The 18,180-nt window shown below is 42.9% G+C and overlaps 2 protein-coding genes across 2 annotated transcripts in view; both read right to left on the minus strand.

Moving 5' to 3' along the window:
* Positions 1-5,705, minus strand: part of STXBP3 (syntaxin binding protein 3) — a 56,801-nt gene extending 51,096 nt beyond the window's left edge. The window contains exon 1 of the mRNA XM_019457699.2: positions 5,571-5,705. Coding sequence (XP_019313244.1) covers positions 5,571-5,619 — 49 coding nt within the window. The 5' untranslated portion in view covers positions 5,620-5,705. The remainder of the gene's footprint in view (positions 1-5,570) is intronic.
* Positions 5,706-10,892: 5,187 nt separating this feature from the next.
* The window catches only part of FNDC7 (fibronectin type III domain containing 7), a 29,971-nt gene continuing 22,683 nt past the window's right edge, over positions 10,893-18,180 (minus strand). Inside the window, exons 11-13 of the mRNA XM_019457698.2 lie at positions 15,680-15,709; positions 11,942-12,010; positions 10,893-11,856 (exon numbers count right to left, since the gene is read on the minus strand). Coding sequence (XP_019313243.2) covers positions 11,979-12,010; positions 15,680-15,709 — 62 coding nt within the window. The 3' untranslated portion in view covers positions 10,893-11,856; positions 11,942-11,978. The remainder of the gene's footprint in view (positions 11,857-11,941; positions 12,011-15,679; positions 15,710-18,180) is intronic.

Below are 18,180 nucleotides of genomic sequence, written 5' to 3' on the forward strand. Positions count from 1 at the left end.
CTGCCTAATGTCTACTCTATTTAGCTCCAACCTACCTTTTAGTCTTCATCAACCTATTCCTTGCAACAAATACCCTATACTCAAAAGGAACTATTCCCTCTTCCAAAAAACTCATGCACTTTTTCCTCTTTGGGCCAAATTTGGCTCCAATTTCCCTATGTCTGGCAAAATCTTACCACCTTCCAATGGCACTTCCTCTTGGGAGTCTTCCCTGATCCACTCCCACAGAGGAAATAATTCCTTTTTCTTCTCCTCTCCCTTTCCACAATGCTAATATAGTACTTAGTACTTGTGTACCGTCTCCTCTCACTGAACTATGAATTGCAGGAAGTCAAGGGATATGCACCTGAAATAGTGTACAGCAAAGAGTAGATACTCAATAAATACTGATTTAAATAACTATGTGGGACTGGAAAAATCCAAAAATTAAAGTATACAATTTTGCTCAACAAGATAAACTTAAAGAAGTGACCAGAGGGGCGCCTGGGTGGCTCAGTCGGTTAAGCGTCCAACTTCGGCTCAGGTCACGATCTCGCGGTATCTGAGTTCGAGCACCGCGTCGGGCTCTGTGCTGACTGCTCAGAGCCTGGAGCCTGTTTCAGATTCTGTGTCTCCCTCTCTCTCTGACCCTCCCCCGTTCATGCTCTGTCTCTTTCTGTCTCAAAAATAAATAAATGTAAAAAAAAAAAAAAAATTTTTTTTAAAAAGAAAAAGAAAAAAAAAAAAGTGACCAGAATGAAAAAAACACATAAAACTAAAATAATTAAAACAAAAATGCTTTACACATGCTTATATTTGCATAGAAAACTTTAGAAGAATTTGTAAGAAACCTAAGAGTAGTTGTGTCAGAAAAGGGAGGCTGTGTAATCTTTTCTGCTATCTAAATTTCTTTGCCAAGTCAGGTATTTAAAAACACTTAAGGGGGACCTGGTAACTCAGTCAGTTAAGCGTCCAACTCTTGATTTCAGCTCATCATGATCTCACAGTTCATGAGTTCAAGCCCCGCATCAAGCTCTGTGCTGATGACATAGAGCCTGCTTGAAATTCTCTCTCTCCCCTCTCTCTATGCCCCTACCCGACTTGCTCTCTCAAAATAAATAAACATAAAAAAATTTTTTTAAGTACTTAAAAATGATCATTACAAAGACTATGAAATGGCATGGAAAATGCCATGTCAACATTAGATATTTTTAAAAAGGAAATCACAGAATGACAAATAAAAAAATATATCTGTAGCTATACAAGGACTAAAAGAAAATGTGAAAAAAGGGGAAACATGTAAAGAACTGGCTTAAATACATTCTGATTACTTTTACTTGTAATTTTTCTGGGTTAATTTTCTCTTAACATTTGTCAAATATGTGGTATGAATCACAGACACTAGACTATTGTTTATAGATAAGGAGAAAAAAAAGACTGCACTAAGGGGGAAAAATGCCACAGGTGGCTTGAGCTTGCTTTGTAGTTGATTTAATTACTCTTGTTATTTTTTGAATAAACTTCATCAAATTTTTATTTAAACCCTTTTATCAGTGATATTTTTGCTACCACTTTCCTGTAGTAAAAAGTGGCAAGGGAGCAATATTGAGCACTAGAAACTTCACTGATTTTAAGTATGGAAATTCGTTTTGTAAATAAATATAGCCTTTGCACTCAAAATATTAAAGCTCTTTTTTTTTTTTTTTTTAAGTGTTTTGAGATAGTCCCTAAAGGCTGATCCCTTCTCAGGTTTTAGGTCTCAGCTCAAATATCACCTACTCAGAGAAAACCTTTCCTGATCCATCTATCCAAAGTAGCCCCCTCTCTCTATATGTATCACAAACTGAAATAATGTTTATTCTTTGTTTACAGATTTATTTTCTATTATTTTCCACTTGAATGCAAGCTTCAAGAAGGCTGGGAACTTGTCTGCCTTCTATTGTTGTATTTCCACAGGAATTCAGTAATATTTATTGAGTAAATGGGGACTTTAGGTAGCAAAAAATGGAGAAAATTATAAAGCTGATCTACTGTTTACTTTTAACAAACATTTCCATTTTTCTAGGGCCTGTTCCAAATTTAAAGCTCTAGAAGAAAAACTGGTGGACCCACCTTTAAGAAGCTTATCAAGATGCTCACATTAGGCAGTAGTAAGAAGTGCCATTTTGGAAGGATAAATCAAATGCTACAGAAATATAAGAGGCTGGGTTAAAATAAGTCACTATGGTGATAGTAGCCCCATTTAAGCCAAGACTTGAAGGCTAGCTAGAGTTTGGATAGGTGAAGAACAGGCATAAGGCGAGCATTCTAGACAGGAATTGGCATACAGATGTAGAGGCAGAAGATTTCAATAAGAGTGACTAGTTGAACATCAAGATCACACAAGGGAAAGGTAGATAACAAGGTAGGTTACTGTCAGGTTGTAAGTCTTCAAAAGCAGACTAAGCATCTGAAATTATCTCTACACAACTGGAGGGGTCTCTCTCTGCAGGTCTTCAAACAGTTGAGCATGATCTCAGCACAGCACTGTTACAGGAAAATTATTCTGGCAGCGACTGGCCAGATAGACTGGAGTGAGAAAGAATAGGTGCTTGGAGGCTTAGTTAGGAGGTTACTTCAACAAAGTGGGCATAAGGCTCTGAACTAAGGTTTAAACATTACAGAAAGTCATAGACACATGACATGTTAACTCTGCAGTCAGAAAGATCTAGGTGTGGGGAAAAAACAAGAAAGATCTGGGTGTGGAATACTAAGTCTATATTTAATACCTCTATCAGTTTTCTAAAAAATAGCTTTATTAAGATATAATTTGCATAGCATATAATTAACCCAAAGCGTACAATTAAATAAATGGTTTTCAGTATATTCAGAGTTGTGTATCTATCATAATAATCAACTTTAGAATATTTTCACTCATCCAAAAGGAAACCATCTCCTTAGCCATTATCCCTGAATCTCCCCACCCCCTACACCTTCCAACATACACAACTCCTCATCTACTTTCTGTCTCTATATATTGTCAATTCTGGATATTTAATGTAAATGGACTCACACAGTGGTTATTTGTGAATGGCTTATTTCATTTGGCACAACTTTTTCAAGGTTCATCAATAGTGTAGCATGTATCAGTACTTCATTCCTTTTTATTGCCTGATATTCCATTTTTGGGATATACCACTTGTTATTTACCTATTCATCAATCTGTGGATATTTGGGTTGTTTGATTTTTTGGCTATTATGATTAATACAGCTATGATAACAGATGTATCAGTTTTAATGTCTATGAAATAAAGATAGTAATTCTTATCAAGTTTTAAAAGATGTAAAGAATAATGCCTGGCACAGAATAAATGTCCAAGAAATATTAGTTTCCTTGTCCCTACATTTTAGGTAAACTGAAGATTAAGTAATTTATCTTTCTACCACGACTCAACTGTACTATCTTCAACCTAGCAAAACCTTTCCCCAGTCAAATGTATGCTTCTCCTCCCTCTTAGGATATTCCTTCATCATTTCTTACAGACTCTGTCATCTTTTGCTAACAGAACTCACAGTCCCCCTTCTTTCTCTCTTTCTACTCCCTAAATGCTGAATGAATGTCATCTTGTGTTTTGCTCATGTTTCTATTTATACAAAGATTCAAGGAACTATTTTTTAACCTCAACATTGCTTTCCTTCCCTTCACTCTTCTGTCTTATCTTACACTCCATCTGACATCCTGGTGCTGCTTCAAGTTAATAGCGCTAGATGGAAATTTTCTTTTCTCTAAAATCTCCCTCTTGCCCAGTTTCCATGCTATCAAAACTGATGTTACTATCAACCTTTTTTCCTCATAAATACTGATGTTAAGGACCATGTACATCTTGCAAACTATTTACACAATGCAATTCACTACCCATTTTCAAAGAAATGTACTTTAAGTACGACTGTGATTTAAAAATATTACCGGGGCGCCTGGGTGGCGCAGTCGGTTAAGCGTCCGACTTCAGCCAGGTCACGATCTCGCGGTCCGGTCCGTGAGTTCGAGCCCCGCGTCAGGCTCTGGGCTGATGGCTCGGAGCCTGGAGCCTGTTTCCGATTCTGTGTCTCCCTCTCTCTCTGCCCCTCCCCCGTTCATGCTCTGTCTCTCTCTGTCCCAAAAATAAATAAAAAACGTTGAAAAAAAAATAAATAAATAAAAATATTACCAAATCTTACAGGGCACCTGGGTGGCTCAGTTAACCAACTTTGGCTCATGTCCTGATTTCAGGGTTCATGGGTTCCATCCTTGCGTGGGGCTCTGTGCTGACAGCTCAGAGCCTAGAGCCTACTTGGGGCTCCGTGTCTCTCTCTCTCTGCCCCTCCCCTGCTTGCACTTTTTCTCTCTTTCAAAAATAAACATATATATATATATATATATATATATATATATATATATATATAACAAATAAAAATCTTACCAAATCTTAAAACTCACCCATGCAAATCTTAAAAAACAGAATGCCAACCTTATAATTATCAAATTTTTAAAAAGATGTCTCATAACCTTTTCCCCCCTTTTATTTATACACTCGTTCTAGTACGTTCAGCACTATGACAGTTACTGATGTGGAGTTCTAATCTTGCACGAGGAACTGTATCTCCCAAAATTTTGTTGACTCAGTCACTTCTGTCCTTTGCTCAACAAGCTGGAGTCAGAGATACTAATTAGATGTCACTCCCTTTCCACTACTAGACCATAATTACTTTCAACCCAGCTGCCAAACAATGATGGTTCTTCCGGTTTGGTGGTTTCATTCCTTCTCTAACCTAGCTGACCTAAGTTTGGAGAGATTTTTATGAAAGCCGTAGGTGACATTGCAGAAAAGCAGAATATCAACCAACATGCAGTAGTACAGCCCTAACAGCAGTGAGTGGGCCTCAGAGTATAGACAGAAATGTGAAGGTGCAGCTTTTGCCCTGAAATTTAATCATCCAAATGGCTCCTTCTCATGAACTCTTTAGAAAAGTGAGCTCCTCTAGAAACACAGGAAGAAGGATCTGTTCAACAGTCAGCGTTTGTTTTTGTTTTTTCTTCTATTAGAAGACATTGAAAAGTGTAATTCCAGAACCCTGCTTGGTACTAAAATGAAGAAACATAGCAAGCAGTCTTTGGAAACAAGTGTGAGGAGAAGGGGAGGGGCGGGTTACAGAAACACAGTGCCCAGACCGTACTGGGTGCAGAGACATCACCGACTGGTGGGGCTCCGGGGGGGGTACCAAGGAGCGTCGAGAGCAACGCCGAGGATAGTCACAGGGGCCGAGGGAGAAAAATCCGGACTGGGGGCCGCTCACCCAGGGCGGGGCCTCGGGGCCAGAGCCGGGCCGAGGCGACGGGGTGCCAGACGACAGCTAGAAGGCCACAGGCTCCCGCACCCTGCCCATCCCTGAGGCTAGCAGGAAACAGGGTTGGGAAGGCGAGCACGAAAAAGTCCTAACAGGGACCTGGGTCCCAAAGCAACAAGTGCCCGCGGCGGCTTCCCAAGAGACTGTTGGTCTGGAGCAGGATAGCAAGGCACGGCGCGGCGGCCTCCTGGCCTTCCCTCTCTCAGCCCCTGCCCCACCGCACTCACTCTGCCACACCACGCTCTTCAGCCCCCGCTCCGTCACCGGCGGCGCCATCTTCCCAACACTGCGGAGGAGCAGCCGCCGCCTCCCGCTGGCAACCCACTTTAGGAGAAAGAAGCTCGGAGTGGCCCCGCCCCCACTCACGGACCGCGCCCTCCGGTAACGTCACGAGCGACCGCCAGGGGATTCCCGCCCACGCCTGGACGGAGGCTGCGCAGTGCGGGTGGAATCTGTGTGGGCAGTCGTGCGCCCCCTAGCGGGACTCTGTCAGCCGAAGTTCAAGGACCCGTGACGTCAAAAAGCGAAGTCGTGCCTGTGTGTTACGAGTTAACCTGATATAAAAAATTCCGAATTCACGCAGACGGTATTTGAAAAAGGAATGGGTCATTCTTTCGCTTTGCAAAAGAACTCTTCACCTGGCGAAGCCGTTCATAATAGACTCCACTCAGCAGCCCCCTCAACTACTGAATAGAAAATTTACCCATTAAAGTCTATTGTATTCATTTTTCAAGGACATAGTAATTGTGTAGAACTCTGAGGTTCCCTCCAGTGTGCCCCGACCTATGCAGGACTTTCAGGAAACTCAAAGAAGTGAGAGACCCACTTCCGAAGAATTATAAATCTCATTGGAGAACTCAATTCCTGGTATGCTGAAGATAGTCAAAAGTTGGTTGAAAAAGCGAATGCCTTCATGATGATAATATACGTAAATGAACCAATAAAACAGTAATTATTTACTCAACAAGCATAAATTCATGTGCAAAATTGTGTGAGAGAGAACATCAATGCTTTAGGATTTAAAAGAAGGGGTTATTGTTAAGAAGGGATTCACAAAGGAGGTGATTTGAGCTTAGACTTAGCAAGTTTAAGCAGAGAGTTATTTCCTGAGATGGTGCTTTTGAGGTGAAATCACAGTAATCAGTCATGAATGAAATCAGTTTAGGTGCTGAGAGCCCCATCTGTCACTAACCATCATTTACACTGTCAGAAAGTAGACTTTCCCATAGATTTGCAAAGAATCAATGGTCTTAATTCAAGTTGGTCACATAGGAAAGTGGAAATATACTCTTAATGATAATGGCTAATATTTACTGACTGCTTACTACATACAAGGTATTATGGTAAGTGGATTATAACCCTTAAAGATAAAGAAACTGATAGTGAAATAACTTCCCAAGGATGCTCAGCTTGTGGTATAGTGGGAACTAGGATAAGGCATAAGCTACACAGAAAGCAACAAAGTAGTCAATGGGACAAGCTGCAGTATTTGCTCTTTAGGAGAGAAAGAGAATGACGAATAAAAGCAGCCATAAAATAGGTTCAAGCACAACATGTGGCATAAATGGTTTTTCCACTCATGGCTTATATGGGAATGGAAGCTGGAGCTCTGGCCTCTTAAACCTACTTTAAATGAACTCAGCTCCTCAGAATTTTAAACAAATGAACGCATTTATTTTCCTCTCCCTTTTCAATTTAAAATCAGGTTCTGCTTAGTATGGCAGGATAGAGCCCCAAGCCATCAGAGAAAGACATGACATTGCCGACTCATCCTTCTAAAATGGAGCTCCTTGCCCTAGACAGTCAAACCAAGACAGAGGAGTGAGGGGGTAAAATTCCTCCATCTCCTACCTTGAGGAGAATGACCCAGTGTCAGAGAATGAAACAGTACAGCCCTTTGGGGCAGGAAGTTTGCCTCGGACCACATGGAGTACAGCTGTGGTTCATGCCCCTGAAGATTCCAAGGTGGGAGTGTGTTATAGGAGAACAAATGTGGTCCTTAGCTGCACAAAGACACAGGTCCACAACCTACAAATCCTGGCTCTGCCTCTCAGTAGCAGTGTGATTGCATTTATGTGTTAAATATGAGTGTAATATCTAAAACCTCACAACAGCCCAACAAGATGAAATACTTATTGCCATTTTACAGATGTGAAAACTGAGATTCAGAAGTTAAATAAATCATGTAAGACCTCAGGACAGCTCCAAGACTATTGCCCTTTTTATCGTACCATATTGCGTACCCTCCCTTGCCGCCTTAATTTCACATAACCTCCCTGAGCTATATCTCTAGTCTCCTTTACTTTATTTGCCTAAACAAATTGAACAGGGAATTTGAATTCCCTGAACATGACATGGCAGAATTACAGGTAAAATCCAACAACACTGGTCAGAGGCAAAAAATTTGCTTTGCAGGAAAAAAAACAAACAAACCCAGAACCCAAAAAGCAGAAAAACAGCCAGAATAACCAAGGGCTGAATTAGGGTAGATCATTCACCCAACATCTTATTCTCAGGTCTTCTTTATCAATAACTGATGACTTAATCATGATAATCCAGAGAAATATTCTCCATAAAAATATCATGAAAAAAAAAATCATGGACTTTTACTTGGTGCCCTGAGAATTTGTGTTTCAACTGGTTAGCTATGTAAACATGAGTGAGTTACTTGATCTTTCTGAGTCTCATTTTCCTTATCTGTATGAAAGAATATTATCTAGCTCATAGAGTTGTTCTGAGAACGAAATGAGTATGTGGAAAGCACCTAGAAGCACATGATATGTGCCACATCCATGTTTTGGTTTTATGTTCACCAGTGTGGACCCCATTGTCTTCTGTGGAATTCTGACTGAAGCACCTCAGCCTCAGATACCTAGTTAAAATAGGCATGGGGCGCCTGGGTGGCTCAGTCAGTTAAGTGTCCGATATCTGCTCAGGTCATGATCTCATGGTTCGTGAGTTTGAGTCCCGTATCTAGGCTGTCAGTGCAGAGCCTGCTTGGGATTCTCTCTCTCCCTCTCTTTCTGCCTCTTCCTCACTCTCTCTCTCTGTCTCTGTCTCTCTCTCAAAATAAATAAACTTAAAAAATAGATAAATAAAATAGTTGATAGATAACCATTTCATTTTCTGTGTTCTGGTATTCATAAGGTATAGGTATATAGGATGCAGTTCCCTGGTGTCCTAAAATCAGGGATTCTGACCTTTGTTTGGCCTTGGCCTTTGGCTCTTTGGCCATTCCAATCAGCCATGGACACAACTCTACTCAGAACACCCTGCTGGCAACTGGGATCAACACACAGTCTCACATGGGCCCTGGACCACAGCTCAGAATGTTGCCCCAGTTCATGGTGCCCTCATAGGGCATGGAACCACTCTGAACCTCATGGACCCTTCTAGATCTTCTCACCAAATCTTTCCTCACATGCCATATCCCTCTATCTTGTGTTAAATTAAACAAGAAATCTATTAAAGCAAGGTGGTTCTAATGCCTTGACATCCTGTGTAAGCAAACCAAAACCTAAGCCTGTAAGCATCTCAAGATTAAGAAATCAAAGTCTAAGGACAACCAAACAGCCAATTAGGCTTTCCCAAATACAGAAACCACTTAAGCTATAGCCAATTAAACAATACACTTGATTTGCTCCTGTCTCTTCTCTATGAAAGTCTTTTCTTGAGATCCTGTCAGTGGAGTACTCCTAACTACTTCTGTTCTGGTGGTGCTGAATTAGAATCAGGTTCTGGTAAAACTCTCAAATTTATTAGTATGCCTCAGTTTATCTTTTGACACTTCTCAGACTCTCATCACTGAAATTTTGCTTCAAGGAAGAGCACACCACTGCAAACCTGTTAAGTTTCCCAAACCTGGCCACGTGTTACTTGGTGAGTTTGTTGAAGATATAGATTCCCAAGCCTGGTCCTAGACATACTGAATGAGAATCTCCAGGGGTGATATCTGGGAATCTTTATTAAGCAATGAGTTCTCCCAGTGATGTGGATGGCTCCTGTTCATATACTGGTGTTTAAGAACAAAAGTAAGAGGCACCTGGGTGGCTCAGTTGGTTGGGCATCTTTTTTTTTTTTTAAGGTTTATTCATTTTTGAGAGAGAGGGAGAGACAGAGCATGAGTGGGGGAGGGGCAGAGAGAGAGGGAGACACAGAATTGGAGGTAGGCTCCAGGCTTTGAGCTGTCAGCACAGAGCCCAATGCAGGGCTTGAACTCACGAACCATGAGATCATGACCTGAGCAGAAGTTGGATGCTTAACTGACTGAGCCACCCAGGTGCCCCATGGGCGTCTGACTCTTGATTTCAGCCCAGGTCATGGTCTCAAGGTTCGTGGGTTTGAGTACCTCATGGAGCCGCACATCGGGTTCTGTGCTGACAGTGTGGAGCCTACTTGGGATTCTCTTTCTCTCTCTCTCTCTCTCTGCCCCTCTGCTGCACGCTTTCTCTCTCTCTCTCAAAGTAAACAAATAAAACTTTTTAAAAAGAGCAAAAGGGAATTGTTATTTTTAAGAAGAAAAGTGAATTAGGAACACCTGGGTGGCTCAATCAGTTGAGTGTCCGACTCTGGCTCAGATCATGATCTCACAGCTCGTGAGTTTGAGCCCCGTGTTGGGCTCTGTGCTGACATCTCAGAGCCTGGAGCCTGCTTCGGACTCTGTGTCTCCCTCTCTCTCTGCCTCTCCCCTGCTCACGTTCTGTCTGTCTCTCTGTCAAGAATAAATAAGCATTGGGGCACCTGGGTGGCGCAGTTGGTTAAGCGTCCGACTTCAGCCAGGTCACGATCTCGCGGTCCGTGAGTTGGAGCCCCGCGTCAGGCTCTGGGCTGATGGCTCGGAGCCTGGAGCCTGTTTCCGATTCTGTGTCTCCCTCTCTCTCTGCCCCTCCCCCGTTCATGCTCTGTCTCTCTCTGTCCCAAAAATAAATAAAAAACGTTGAAAAAAAAATTTTTTTAAAAATAAAAAAATAAAAAATAAAAAAGAATAAATAAGCATTAGGGGCACCTGGGTGGCTCAGTCGGTTAAGTGGCTGACTTCGGCTCAGGTCATGATCTCGCGGTCCGTGAGTTCAAGCCCCGCATTGGGCTCTGTGCTGACAGCTCAGAGCCTGGAGCCTGTTTCAAATTCTGTGTCTCCCTCTCTCTCTGACCCTCCCCTGTTCATGCTGTCTCTCCCTGTCTCAAAAATAAATAAACGTTAAAAAAAAATTGTTTAAAAAGAATAAATAAGCATTAAAAATTTTTTAAAAAAAAAGAACAAAAGTGAATTAAACTCAGTTCTCCTCTCTGGTGCTCTTTGATGCAGCAAACTCCATTTTTTTGAGACCTGTGTCTTGCCTCCTTTACAAGAGCAGATGCCCTGGGGAGTATCTCTTATCAGTGTCACATTATGTATCTCCCATCAGTCTTACACAGAAAGGGAAAGGAGGCATAGAAAAAAAAAAAAGTTCCTTCCCCACTCCCTGCCCCCCCCCCCCAGCTTACCTCAAGCCTTAACTCCATGCTCCACTTCCCTTTGGGCAGAGTTTTATGGTTGTACCTAACTACAGACATTCTTGGCTCCATGGCTATGCTTTTGGGGAGTAGCACTATGGTCATGTGTGTTATGCAATCCCACTCACACTATTTTTTAATAATGTTATTGACATTCAAAGGACAAACATTTTTCCAGGTATGACAGATTTATATTAGATATCTTTGTCTTTCCTCTCCAAAGGTGAAAATAGCACAGTGTGAGTGGGGGATACCACCAGCAAGATCGATGGTCCTCCCCGAAAAAGATGCATGGATGTCAGTCTGCCACAGTGTAAGGCTTTGCCTTGGCCATTCCTCCATCGAAGTCTTTGCTCACTCAAAACCATGACTGCAATCCTCCTAGCAACAGACCGGCAGTTTGGCTTTCCCAGATGCTTGCTCAGAGGTAACATCACACGATGCTTTGTCTCGGCGAACACTACCAGCAACTTGGCTTCCTCCGAACTTAAGATGAGGGTGTTTGTTACTACAGGTTGCCCTGGCAGCTGTTGCTCTCCAAACTATGCCAAGGTCCTGCTGGGGGTCTGTCTTGAGATGAGCAGTGTCTCTGTGTGGTGGCTTGATTTCAAGCTCTCCAAGTGAACATTTGCAGCCTTTGAATGGAGAGAGGGATGCTTGGCAAGGGTGTCTGTGAACTACCTATAAAGTGGATGTGTTGAAGTCTGTGTGGTGTCTGGATGTGAAATTTCAGAAAGAGTTCCTTCTCAGCAGACCTTTCACGTTTCCAGAACTTTCCCAGCATGCTAGCTCACTCTGGCAGTCTTCCAGAGGACTTTCTGGATTCATTTCTCAACTGAGTCCTCTCCACATCAGAGCTTGAACTCCTGCACAGGTGAGGACACACCTGACCTTGCTTGCCTTCAGGAAGTGGAATCTGAGTTGCGGTCTAAAGGCCAAAGGAGCTTATCCTACCCTAGAGGTATTTTGTATTGTAATAGAGCTTTTCCACCTCTAATCGCACTAACAATCGAGTCAACTCTGCAAAAGATACGGGAAGAATTTTTTTGAACAAAGCCAAAAAATTTTGCCTTGGAATCATACCATTTCAATTGAAGTTACTCACTAGGTCCAGCCTCTGTTTTTGTCTGTGGCTCAGTGTGTTATTCTGCATTTCTTTTCCCTCGGTAAATCACTGAAAGGGCAAGGAAGGGAAGAAGCCACAAGATACATTAAATATGCAGACATTTTCTTAAATTAAAAAGCCCTCAAATATCTCTGAAATCTAGCTTAGTCTTTTGACTTGAAAGGCTGTTTTCGTAGCACTTCACAGCAAGTAAACCGGAAATTAAGACGGTCTGAACTGTTCAAAGGTCAAGAAGAAATGAACCAGCAGGTTCTAACTAACCAGGTTGCTTCAGGAAACGAACCTGCCCAGGATCTCTTGGAGTTCAGACTCCTGACTCAGGACAAAGAACTTTCCACTTCCCCCTCTACCCCAGGCCAATTTGCTGGGCTCTCAGACAGCTACCAAATCTTATTGATTCGGGGGTCTGTGTAGGGACAACATAATAAATCTGTTTAACTGCTGAGGGAGTTTCCAGGAGGAAAATTCCCCCCAAAGTGTGAGTGACAAGGAAGCAGGTTGGATGCTGAGGACAAACAATGCCTCCATGGAGGGATGTCAAACTACTTCTTCTTAGAGCCCCCTTGCCCCAGGTGGTTTTCCCTCTTACCTTCCAACCTGCATCAAATTTCAAGCATCAGAATGGCTGCTTTGAATTAGAGCTGTGGTTCTTAAACTTGAGCGTGCATCAGAATCACTCAGAGGGCTTGTTAAAACAAAGATCCTGGGCCCCAACCCTGGAATTTCTGACTCATCACTCATTAGGTCTATGGTGGAGCCCCACAAATTGCATTTCTAAGAAGTTTCCAGATGTTGCTCATGCTATTGGCCCTGGGACCATACGCTGAGAATGAATCAATTAGGGTATTATGAGGATTGAGGTTACAACGCAAATATCTCACAAGAAGCACATTAAAGTGTTAATAACTGGCACATAATATAATACAGCATGATATGAGCTTAAACCGATCTGAATTAGTAATAACTACCATTTAGGGACGCCTGGGTGGCTCAGCTGAGTGTCTGACTCCTGATTTCTGCTCAGGTCACAATCTCACAGTTCGTGAGTTCAGAGCCCTGTGTTGGGCTCTGCACAGGCAGTGCTGAGCCTGCTTGGGATCCTCTCTCTCTCTCGCTCTCTCTCTTTCTGCCAGTCCCCTGCTCACACGTGTGCACACTCTCTCTCTCAAAAATATATAAACTTTTAAAAAATTTAAAAAATAACTACCATTTATTAAGTAAGTGCTTACTATGGAACTCTCATTGTGTCCAACAGTTTGTACCTTATTTAATCCTTATAACATCTGATGAATTAATTATTCCAATTTTCAGGAAACCTAGGCTGAGGGAGAGTGGAAGCAACTTGCCTAAGGGTAAGTGATAGCGGTGGGATTTGAACCCAGATCTGTCTCTTAAACAATCCATTCATGTTGTTAGAAAACTTCAGGATAATCCAAGAGCCAAGGAAGACCAAAAGTCTTAGACCAACAAGATTCCCAAGGGTTCTCTTAGTGTATCTGGGAGCCCCATGTGCCCCAGCAACCCAATTTGATTAGTCCTGTGTATAAGGAAGAGAAATGCCAAACCGAGAGACAACAGTAATTCCTCCTTAGATAATAATGAATTCTGTATGATGTAGAGACTCTCAAGTGATCTGGCTTACTCTTATTTTTGAAAGTGCTTCAGGATCTACTTGAAGAGAGTGTCAGATTTCAGGCTCAAGCCTGAACCTCACTAAGGAAGGAGAAATGACAACCTGGGGCAGCCCAGAGGGACAGAGGAAGAGGGGAGGGAGAGTATTGACCAGAGCACTACTGCTCAAACTCCAGAGTATCAGAATCACCTGAGAAACTGATAGAACTGCAGAGGCCCAGACCCCATCCCACCTCAACAGGCCTAGACATCTACATTTTTTTAAAGTAATCTCTACTCCCAAGGTGGGGCTCAAACTCACAACCCTGAGGTCAAGTCACATGCTCTACTGACTAAGCCAGCCAGTCACCCCCGAGACTACATTTTGAACAAGATTTCTGGTGATGCTGATGAGTAGCAAAGTCTAAGCGTGATGGTTTTCAAGCATTTTTTTAAAGAGCCATTGCAACTCTTTCTTTAACAAAATGTTAGGAAAGGCCAGTATTATAACATACCACTCCCCTCCTCCGAGAGGCCCCCAAGTCCCTTCTACCACCCCTCTGGGTATCAGGGAAACACTGGTTAAATACTGCCATAATACTGGATATAGGATCCAAAAATGCAGATCCAGGCCTGGGTACATTTCACTGAAGACCAGGGCTCATGGTCATGAGGACTCAGCACAGAGGCTCAGCACAGAGCCTGACACGGGGCTCAGTTTCAAAATGGTGAAATCATGATCTGAGCCGAAATCAAGAGTCAGACGTTTAACTGAGCCATCCAGGTGCCCACTCACAGTTTGTTTTTAATAAGTCAGGCAGGTTTCCCTATAGTTGCTGGAGACAGAACACTTTTAAAAATTAATAGGGATTGTGCTTATTTCAGATCTGCAGGTGGGACAAGAATTGGAAAGCATGCGTCCTGCTGGGCTCAGAGAGGCATTGGACCTGGAGAACAGGCAGTGGAGAGAGACTCTAGACCTAATCCCTGTCAATGGAAGGAAGTGTTGGATGGGGAGCTGGCCCAGTCTGGGAGGCTCTCCTGTGGTGTTTACTGATGGGAAGGTTTCATTTCCACTCATACCCTCTAAAGTCAGCCATATCTGAATGGGCATGTGACTCTGTGTGTGTGTGTGTGTGTGTGTGTGTGTGTATGTCCTGTCTGTAGTTTGGGGTTGATAATACTCCCTGGGGGTTTTCTCAAAGCCCCAAACCAAGCAGGCCCCTGGAAGAGTGGCAAGGATTCCTTTAAAGCAGCACATGCTACTCACTGGGCCAGCACACACAGCTCTGTGGTCATGCCCTGCCCAAGAGTAGCCTCCATCTGGGACCTAGAATAGCCCAGGGGAGGTCAGTTCTGAGCATAGCCAAGGAGGTAGTGAGAGTATCCTTACTCCAACTCCCCCTTCAGCACCCTCTTTTCCTCCACTGGCATAGCCACCCATGTAAATGCAAACCAGACATCCTTGCTCTTTGCAGGCTGTTAAGTTTCCCTCTAACACCTGACTACTAGGTGGTCAGACCTGCAGCATCAATGTCACCGGCATCACCTGGACCTTGTTAGAAGTGCAAAGTCTCTGATCCTCCCACACCTACCAAATCAGAATCTGGTTTTAACAAGACCCCGGGTGATTTGCATGCACAATAAAGTCTGAGAAGGCCTGCTCTAAAGCTGCAGTTCTCAGGCTTGGCTACGCTGTAGGATCACCTAAGGAGCTTTGAAAAATCCTGATGCCCAGACTTACCCCAGACCAATTAAATCAGACTTTCTGGGGATAAAACCCAGGCGTCAGTTACTTTTAAGCTCTCGAGATGACTCAACGTACAGCAGGGCTGGGAACCAGTCTCTGAAATGAAGGAGGAAGCAGCAGCCTCTCTGACACGTATTTACATTTTCCCGTGGGATCCTGGGAGGCTGAAAAGACTTCCGAATGCAAAGGAATTCATTTCAACTGGTGGAATCTGAGGGGAGGCATTCTAACAGGGGGAAACGGTTATGGGAGGGGAGGGCAGGAACCACTCACATCACAGAAAGAGTCAGCTTCATTACGTCACCCTAAAGAGCAACAACAAAAATTCTATTTCATCCATGAGAAAAAGGACTTACCCATTCCAAGTGTACTTCCAGAGCAGGTTACTGGAATGAATAACAACAAAAGCATTTATATGTATTAACTGACATATTTAAAATATTAAAGATACTTTAAAAAAAGATGGTGAAAGTATAGCTTTAAGAATAGTGGAAAAGTGGGGCACCTGGGTGGCTCAGTCGGTTGAGCGGCCAACTTCAGCTTGGGCCATGATCTCACAGTCCGTGAGTTCGAGCCCCGCATCGGGCTCTATGCTGACAGCTCAGAGCCTGGAGCCTGCTTTGGATTCTGTGTCTCCCTCTCTCTCTGGCCCTCCCCCATTTGCACTCTGTCTCTCTCTGTCTTTCAAAGATGAATAAATGTTAAAAAAAAAAAAGAATAGTGGAAAAGTGAACCAAAGAATGAATAAGAACCAGCTTGGGTGATAAGAGGATACAGCTAGCAGTATGACCCTGGACAAGTCACTTTCCTTTTCTGTGTCTTAATTTATCTGTAAAGTGGTAAAGAATAAGAGCACCGACCTCATAAGGTGGTTATAGGAATAAACTGAGTTAATAGGACAGTGCCTGGCAATACACTCGATAAATATTGGTCATTATTATCATTTATAATATCGTCCTAATAATCAAAGGAAGGCATCAATGATATTGAAAAAAAGAAACCCAAAAAACAAAAAGAAAGAACTTTCCTCAGAGGCCTGATTTTTACCAGAGAAATGGAGCAAAAGCAGATTCCCTGAGTCTAAACACCCATCCTTCCTAATATGGAAAGGCTACAGGTTGCGATGGCACCCCACCAGAGGGTATAGAGTTCTTTTTTAAGTTTATTTATGTATTTTGAGAGAGAAAGAGAAAGAGAGCACGAGCAGCAGAGGAACAGAGAGAGATAATCCCAAGTAGGCTCCATGCTGTCAGCACAGAGCAAGACACTAGGGTCAGTCTCATGAACTGTGAGCCAAATCAAGAGTCAGATACTCAACCGACCGAGCCACCCAGGCGTTCCGAGCGTATTCTGATAACAAGGTCTTCTAGTGGCTGACATACTGGCTGTGGGATCATAGGCAAACACATAAACTCATTCATTTTTTAATTTAAAATATATTGGAGATAGTTATGTGCTATATGTTGAGAGTCCAGAGATTACTATTTATTAGGGGAAATAACACATTTTCAACTCACAGCTGTATGGCGGGGTAAAGATAAGGGTGATACGGGGCCACAAAAGAGGGAGCACAAAGACTAATCAGCCTCTAAGAATTGGTGAAGACTTGGGTGACCTGGGTGGCTCAGTCAGTTAAGGGTCTGACTTCGGCTCAGGTTATGATCTCACAGTTCATGAGTTCAAGCCCCAAGTCAGGCTCTCTGCTCTCAGCACAGGGCCTGCTTCGGATCCTTTGTCCCCCTCTCTGCCCCTCCTCCACCTTATGCTCGCTCTCTTCCTCAAAAATAAACATTTTTTTAAAAATTGGAGAAGACTTGACAGAGAAGAGGAAATTCCCTTGGCAGAGGTGGAATCCCAGGCAAAGAGAAGAGTACTGCATCAGCTCAGAAGCATGGTACGGCACGGTATATGTGTGTGGTGAGGGCAGGTGTGTGGGAATGATTCCATGCGGCTATACTAGAGAATAGAGTCCTCTTAGGACAGATATTGTGGAGTGAGCCTAGAATTGTGTTGTTCCACACAGCAGGCACCTGTCACATGTAGCTCCTGAGGGCTCCACATGTGGCTAGTCTGAACTGAGGTATGCTGTATTACATGAAAACCAGATTTTGAAGACTAAGTATGGAAAAAAATAATGTGAAATTTTTACATTGATTTCATGTTGAAATTATATTTTGGAGATGTTGGATTACTAAAATATATAATTAAATTAATTTTACCTGGGGAGTCTGGGTGGCTCAGTTGGTTGAGCGTCTGACTCTTGATTTCAGCTCAGGTCATGATCTCAGGGTTGTGGGATCGAGCCTATGTCGGTCTCTGCACTGATGGCACAGAGCCTGCTTGGGATTCTCTCTCTCTCTCTCTCTCTCTCTCTCTCTCTCTCTGCCCCTCCCTGCTCAAAATAAATAAATAAACTTAAAAAATTAATTTTACCTATTTGTTTTTAATTTTTTAATGTGGCTACTAGAAAATTTAAATTTTTTCATACGTGGCTTGTGTTAAATATCTATTGAACAGTGCAAGTGTAGGAAGACTAACTATGGATGGACTGTGAGGAGCTTTGAATGCCATGCTCTAAGTACTGACTTTTATCCCATGGGGCAATGGAACACTTTTTGAGGATTTTGAAGCATAGAGGAAACATAATTGGATCAGTGTCCGGAAATGACAACTCTGATAATAGCATGGAGGCTGGCATGAGCTCCAGAAGACAACACTGGGGCAGCAGTCTAGGGGAGAAGTGGTGAGGGCCTATCATATAGCAGTAGGTGTAGGAGAGAAGAGAAGTTAGATTTAAAAACCATTGTGGGGTGCCTGGCTGGCTCAGTCGGTACAGCATGTGACCCTTGATTTTGGG

This window comes from Panthera pardus, unplaced genomic scaffold (genome assembly GCF_024362965.1).
Source record: "Panthera pardus isolate Hobbes unplaced genomic scaffold, ASM2436296v1 HiC_scaffold_11, whole genome shotgun sequence".
NCBI classification, from domain to species: domain Eukaryota; kingdom Metazoa; phylum Chordata; class Mammalia; order Carnivora; family Felidae; genus Panthera; species Panthera pardus.